This window comes from Primulina tabacum, chromosome 12, assembly GCF_025594145.1.
Source record: "Primulina tabacum isolate GXHZ01 chromosome 12, ASM2559414v2, whole genome shotgun sequence".
Lineage (NCBI taxonomy): Eukaryota > Viridiplantae > Streptophyta > Magnoliopsida > Lamiales > Gesneriaceae > Primulina > Primulina tabacum.
Window position 1 is genome coordinate 33,362,808 of NC_134561.1, and position 7,613 is coordinate 33,370,420.

At 37.9% G+C, this 7,613-nt stretch overlaps 1 protein-coding gene across 2 annotated transcripts; it reads left to right on the plus strand.

Annotated features, from left to right (window-relative positions):
• The first annotated feature begins 782 nt into the window (after positions 1-782).
• LOC142520497 (uncharacterized) lies at positions 783-5,881 on the plus strand. 2 transcript variants are annotated; one of them, XM_075623488.1, is made up of 16 exons: positions 783-946; positions 1,215-1,667; positions 2,025-2,201; positions 2,289-2,413; positions 2,508-2,646; positions 2,940-3,089; positions 3,169-3,222; positions 3,334-3,429; positions 3,545-3,604; positions 3,746-3,820; positions 3,891-3,944; positions 4,042-4,143; positions 4,233-4,886; positions 5,023-5,121; positions 5,252-5,359; positions 5,504-5,881. In XM_075623488.1, the coding sequence occupies exons 2-16, from the start codon at positions 1,263-1,265 to the stop codon at positions 5,651-5,653; spliced, it is 2,448 nt and encodes an 815-aa protein (XP_075479603.1). In that variant the 5' UTR covers positions 783-946; positions 1,215-1,262; the 3' UTR covers positions 5,654-5,881. The 2 variants fall into 2 exon arrangements, with proteins under 2 accessions (XP_075479603.1, XP_075479604.1); XM_075623489.1 differs by having other exon boundaries at positions 1,261-1,667.
• Positions 5,882-7,613: the final 1,732 nt, after the last annotated feature.

Here is a 7,613-nt window from a genome sequence, read left to right on the forward strand (position 1 = left end):
CTGGCCATCGTGCTATCAGATGCAAATGCGTGTATAAACTTAAGTTCAACTCTGATGGTATAGACGAGAGATATAAAGCACGATTGGTGGCAAAGGGCTTCAATCAACATGAAATAATCGATTACAAGGAAACATTTTCTCTTGTTGCCTAGTTAACTACAATTCATTGTTTACTTGCTATAGTTGATGTCCGCGATTAGTCACTCCACAAAATGAATGTTCAAAATGCTTTCCTTCATGATGATTTACCAGAGGAAGTCTATATGCAACTTCGTCTTGGGCTTCATCAACAGGAGGAGACATCTCGTCTTGTATGTCGACTCAATAAATCTCTCTGCAGACTTAAACAAGCACAGCTGGTTTCAAAAACTTTCCACTGCAATTTCACTCTCTTCCTCACTATTTGCAAATAAAATCAATTTTTTTTCAACAGCTGCACGATTTCATTTGCTGAATTTGAAATAGAAATTGGAATGAGCACAAATTCATATTTGGATCACTCCGTGAAAAATTATTATTTATTGTTATAAATATGAGCATGATTGACTCGTCTCACAGATAAATATATGTTCACAAAATCTTATATTAAAAGAAATCGATTTTGTTTATTTTTCTAATTGACTCAAAAAAAATTCATATATATATATTTTTAATAAAACCTTGGTTATATTAAAAGTTTATTTAGTGACAAAAAAAAAATTTATGATTAGTGCCAATTTATTCATTAAATTAAACTTAAAACTCCACATGACTTTAGTATTTATTTATTTTTTATTTTAATACAATTTGGGGGTTCTCACTTCTAAATTTTCTCCTCTTCCGCAAGACCGCAACTAAACCCCCGAGTTTGGCGGCAGCCGCCGCCGCCTCCTCCTCTTCCACCTGCATCTCTTCAGTTTCTTCTTTCTGTAACCACTGAATTTCACACTGAAGGATAGAGAAAGCGGTATTTTTGGAATTCTTTCTTGTACTACGATTATTGTTCTTTTTTCCGTTGATATCTAAGAAAATTAGATGATGCTCATTAGATAGATAATATCCACAAAAGTGGATGATGCTCATTGAGTATTCTAAATGGTTTGTAGTATATTTTCAAGTTTTGGATGTTATTTTTCTTTTGTTGGTTTTCATGGTTTTTATCTTAGTTGCTAGTGTAAATAATTGTGTGCCTTTTTTCCTATGCAATAACTCTTTTTCGATCTCCTGTTCTACAGGCCAGTTTTATAAAGTTCGCCTGCATTGTTCAAATTGTTGTTTTAGGGATGGATTCAATTTCGGAGCATGCCCAGGACTCAATATCGACTTCAGGACGAGTTTTGGAGAAGCTCAACCTACCGAACCTGCAAAGCAAAATGAAGTCTGACCCAGAAGGATATGGGTCAGAACTAAGCTTGATTTACAATCAATTTAAGTCATCGCTTGAGCTTTTTGAGAGGCAAGCCGCCATGAATTTCACCTCACTGAGTGGAATTGGAAATGACCCAACAGTGGCAAAGGATTTAGGTGATCGGTCCATGTTTTTGGCCCATGTCGTTCAATTTTACCCTAAACAGATGTCGGGCTTTCCAAATGAGTTGGCCCAGTTTTTGAAATCGTCTGCACGATCACTGCCGTCCGGACTTAGAGTGAATGTGACACATGCTTTGATTTTGTTGATTAATCGTAAGGTACAGTTTTCTGTTTGTATATTTTTGGAGTGATGTCTGTTGAAAAATGATTGTACTTATTGCAAATTTTTCATTTTTCTTTTTAAATGTAAGGGAATTTTGAGTTTTCAAGGGTTTCTGTAAATCTCGATTATATTATATTATGCCCTGATTTTTTTTTGTTGGGAGTGGGGGAACTTATTGTGTTCATGGATTGTTATGGCCTGAAAAGCATTTAGCATAGAAATGGTTAATTTATTGTTGAGTGAAAGATATTAGATTTGTGTGCACCTACTGTATTAGGGCACTAGTTCAGATTCAATGTTTTCTTTGGTGTACCTTTAAGTACCAGTTTGAAACTAATTTTTTTTGTATTAGATGATTGATATTTCAGAGACTCTTGACTTGTTCATGGAGCTACAAACTGTAGGCGATAGGGCATTAAAAAAACTGGCGTTCTCTCACGTTATTCAGAGTATCAGGCGTATGAACTATAAGCATAAGAATGACCCCAAGAATCGGGCCCTTCAGAATATTTTATATGGGATGCTACAGGTATTTTATCTACTAGGTAAACTTATTATTCTCATTTTAGTTATTTTTCTTTCCGTGTTTATAGAATGATATCTAATTGCACAACAGCAAGAGGAAGAAACAAAAGCAAAAGTGGCACTCATTACCCTTTGTGATCTTTATCGAAGGAAAGTCTGGTTAGATGATAGGACAGCTAATGCAATATGTATGGCATGTTTTCATGCTTCGTCAAGGTTAGAATTGTTGTGGAATGTGGTCTGATTTTTTTCTGTGATGCAAACCACTTATGGCCATCCTAAAACTAGTGAGTGTATTTGAACATGTCAGGATCATGACAGCTGCCTTGTCATTTCTTCTTGATTTTGAGAAGATTGAAGATGATGATGATAGTGATGATTCTAGCAGCGAAGATGATGCAACAACTCAAAAGTCACAAATCGTGCTGAATAAAGAGGCTCTTTACAAGGTTGGTTGCTCGTTATATTTACTCTTAATATGACTCTGTGCACAACCTTAGAAACTAACCTCATGTTCGACTACTAGTGGTAAAATTATAAGGTTGATTAGCACATGATCCGATATGCTAATATTAGTATTTGCTCCTAATCACTCTCTTTTTCAAAGATATTAGAATAGATAGTTGGAAACATTTGTGACCTTTCTACTTGCTTTGGTACAAATTTGAATAAGAAAAATTAAGCATCTATTTGTGTTTGCAATGCATTATTTCTGTCGGTTTTCTAATCCTTGAATACGTAGGCAAGCCATAAAGGCACCACATCTAGCAAAAAGAAAAAGAAAGCCAAACTGTTACGAGTTGCTCGCAGCATGAAGAAGAAGCAGCGGCTATCATCTGAGAATAATAACCCAAACTACTACTCACCACTGAACCATTTGAAAGATGCACAGGTTTGTTCAATATCGTTTTCTTTAGTTTGTTCTGGTTTATAGGGCAAAACTAAAGACCTGTAGCATATTTTGCACAAAGGGCTTTGTGGAAAAGCTGTTGTCACGCCTGCAAAATTGCAATGAACGGTTTGAGGTAATTGTTATTCAATATTTGATCGATTTTTAATTCTATTCATTCATTCTGTACGAAGTTATACTGTTGTATAGTTCGATGATGTTTTCAATTTTCCTGATGTCACTGTAGATTAAGATGATTATGCTCAAAGTAACTGCCCGAACTATTGGCCTTCATCGTTTGATTTTGTTAAACTTCTACCCCTACCTTCAGAAATATATACAGGTGTGATAACGCAATACTCTCCGGTGGTAACTGATTATAATTCTCTTAGCTAGGTTTATTTGTGGTGCATTTTAAATTTTGTTTTTTGACGAGTCTTCTAATGATGCATTTGCAGCCTCATCAACGGGGTATCACAAGTTTACTTGCTGCTGCTATTCAGTCATGCCATGACATGGTATATTCATTTTTGTTGAGTTTAATTATTTTTAACCGAAATTCAATCTCCTTGTACTTTCTTTATTCTCTTATCTCATGTTTTGTTTTAGCGATAAAGATTGAAGATTCGTGTTCAATACCATTCTTCTTTTTGTACTAGGTCCCACCAGATGCGGTTGAGCCATTGTTCAAGCAAGTAGTCAACCAATTTGTGCATGATAAATCGCGAACTGAGGTACCAATTTGTTTTTATGTGGTTATTTCTTCTCTTGAAGATCCTTATTGACGCAATTGTTTATTTCCAGGCCATCGCTGTTGGGCTGAATGTTGTTCGTGAAATATGTTTACGGATGCCCCTGGTATACTCCTTGACAGTATTGAAGTGTGGTTTATCCCTCCTTACTGCTTATCAACAGAGTCTTACATCTTGCATTTGTTTCCTCTCTCTATTTTCAGCTGATGACTGAAGATTTGCTGCAAGACCTTGTGCTGTATAGGAAGTCACATGAGAAAGCAGTTTCTTCAGCTTCTCGTTCCCTTCTATCTTTATTTAGAGAGGTGCATCGCAGTCAACACACGTTCTCTCTCTCTTCCGCGCACATGCACACACTCGCATTTTTCTCAGAATGTCGACTTTTTTTTTGCAGCTTTTCCCGTCAATGTTGGCCAAAAAGGATAGAGGAAGGCCCACAGACCCAAAAGCCAGACCTAAAGCATATGGTGAAGTGAACATCGCTTGCGATATTCCAGATATTGAGTTATTGGAGCAAGATGATGATAGTGATGAAAATGTGGATGAGGACACCAATGCTAGCTCACTTGGTGAGGATTATGAAAACGACGGTGATGGTGGTCTTGTTAAAAATGATGATCATGGTGAATGTGAGAGTGCTTCTGAAAATGAATCTCCCCGTTCCAGTGATTATGATTCTGAGAAGGATGATAGAAACGCTGATAATGATGAACTCGATTCTGAAGTGTCTGATGAAAATGATAATTACACAACTGGTGATGCTGATGATGGTGGTGATGAAGAAGACGAGGAGGATTCTGAAACAGTGCCTGAGGCTTACAGTGGATTTTTAGAAACGGATACTGGTGGGAATGCTGATCATGTTCATGACAATGTATCAAAAACACAAAAGAGGAAATTCTCTGATTTTGAAGAACAAGTAAATGTTGCTGATAAAAGTTTACGAGCTTTGAAGAAATTAGCTGTAGTGAAATCTGGAAATGCTCCCTCAGACGCAAATGATGGGATTCTATCCAATGAGGACTTCCAAAGAATAAAAGAACTGAAGGTTTGGATCTCATTGCTGAATGAAGAATGTTTTAAAAATTTAAATATGTCGATTGTGCCTCGGTGTTAATCTGTGAAAAGTCGTGAACACTTGTATCATAGATTTTTGTAATTTCTTTTTTACCTTTGATTGATAGGCCAAGAAGGAGGCTCGAACTGCTTTGGCCCAGCATGGATTTAAGCTTCCTAGCTCTGATCAACTTAGCGTGAAGAGAGTTGATGCTGCTACACTTGAAGTAAGTTTCTTTTTTCCAAGGCTTCTTCTTTCTGGTCGTTTTTTTATATTTGAACCCTGTATTATTTGTCAAATTTCTATTTTGTTGTCACATACAATACATTCCTAATGCAACTGTTGTTGGATATCAGGCTAATATAAAACAGAAATTAACCAAGCAAGAAAGACTGGCTTTAATAAGAGCAGGGAGGGAAGAAAGAGGGAAATACCAGGCTCGGACTGCTATAAAACAGAAAAAGGTGTCACAAATTATCATCCTGACTTTGCATTCTATTTGGGTTTTTAATACGTTGGTTTTTCTTCTAGGGTCAGTTTTTGGGGATGTAACACCACAACTGATTTTTTTAACCTGTACCTTGTGGTTTTATTTGTATTGTTTACAGACCGGTGGTTTAAGCAATCGGCAGAAGGAACACAAAAAAGCTATGCCCCTTGCAGCTAAGAGAGCCAAAGTTGCCAAATCTCGTCAAGAGAAGAAGAAACAGAAAAAGCTAGCCGGCAAACAATTCCGTGGGAGAAAAGCTTGGAAATGATCTGCATTTCTTTTCTTCAATTATCATCCATTTCTTCTGATCATACACTGCTATTTTACTTTTTTAAGTTGTTGGTTTTCTCGTACACAATTAATATTCTTTTGCTTATGCCTTTATGGAATTAATGCAAACATATTTTGTTTCTAAACAATGAATTGTTCTTTTGGAAATCACTTGTCAACCATCCAAATATGAGCAGTCTCACACCCCGAATTGTACGATTGTTAAGTCTCGCATTTAGTTTTGTACTTTTTGCAAGTGTTTTTTTCCCTTCTTTTTTATTTTTATAAATAACGTTTTGCAAGTTTTTGCTGATAATTGATATTTATATCTTGTTCGATAATAAATGCTATTATTTTTTTAGAAGTTTCTGTTGTAATTTCTGTTTTTTGTCTGATACTGCAAGTTTATATTCCTAGCTCCCGTGGTGGATTGGAGAAAAGTCCAGTTTTTTAAAATGTTTTTATTAAAAAGGCAAAATGAGTATAAGCTTCTTCGGCTTTTTCAATCTGATGCACTCTTATTAGGATGGAAGGAAACATACAGGCTCAATTATGTATTAAATAAAATTTTTGTATTCCTCCTTTACATTTATTATTGAGTAGGTTTTTTATGAGACGGTCTCACGAATCTTTATCTGTGACACAGGTCAACTTTACCGATATTCACAATAAAAAGTAATACTCTTAGCATAAAAAGTAATATTTTTTCATGGATGACCCAAATAAAAGATTCGTTTCACAAAATACGACTCGTGAGACGGTCTCTGCCGATCGACCCAAGGCTATCCCGATCTTGGGCTCCCTCAAAGGCGTCTTTTATTGTAACGACCCATTACAGGCCCAGTGGATCGCCCATACGGCCCACTGCCCCGATCGATCCAAGGCTATCCCGATCTTGGGCTCCCTCAAAGGGGCCTTTTCCCTCACGGGCTTTCCATAGGCGTCGTACGGTTTACTCATAGGATCTCCCCCTCCCTACCAAGGGGTTTCTTTCGCCTCCCCAGGACTCGATCCCATGACCTATAGGATAAGTACATTGATATCAAGACCAATTCAGCTAGTAGCTCAACTGGTACCAAGTCTCTTTGAACTATGTACTTATACCAGGAGGTCATGGGTTCGATACTTGGGGAGGTAACACTCCACCAACCTGGTGTGGAGAGTCCTATGAGTAATGGCGCATGTGGAAAGCCCGTGAGGGAAAAGGACACAGAGGGAACCCAAGATGGGACAAGGCCCCTGAGGGAGCCCAAGATCGGGATAGCCCATGGTCGTTACAATAAAAGGCGTCCAACTGGTACCAAGTCTCTTTGAACTATGTACTTATGCCAGGAGGTCATGGGTTCGAGACTTGGGGAGGTATCACTCCACCAACCTGATGTGGAGAGTCCTATGAGTAATGACGCATGTGGAAAGCCCGTGAGGGAAGAGGGCCGAGTGGGAACCCAAGATGGGACAAGGCCTCCGAGGGAGCCCAAGATCGGGATAGCCCATGGTCGTTAAGGCTACTAGCTCAATTAGTATCAGGACTCTTGATATCAATGTACTTATCCTATAGGTCATGGGATCGAGTCCTGGGGAGGCGAAAGAAACCCCTTGGTAGGGAGGGGGAGATCCTATGAGTAACCTGTACGACGCCTATGGAAAGCCCGTGAGGGAAAAGGCCCCTTTGAGGGAGCCCAAGATCGGGATAGCCTTGGGTCGATCGGGGCAGTGGGCCGTATGGGCGGTCCACTTGGCCTGTAATGGATCGTTACAGTCTCACACAAGTTTTTGCCTTTATTATTTGAATCTTTAACATTTCATAATGAAATTTGGGAATTTAGAACCATTTATGGATTACTTATTGCACGGAGAATTTACTGATTTTTTTTTTTGTGATGAAATAGCGATTCAGTTCTCTTATCTTAAATTTTTTGTCTAACGATTAAAGAATTATCGCGGGAGAATTTTTCATT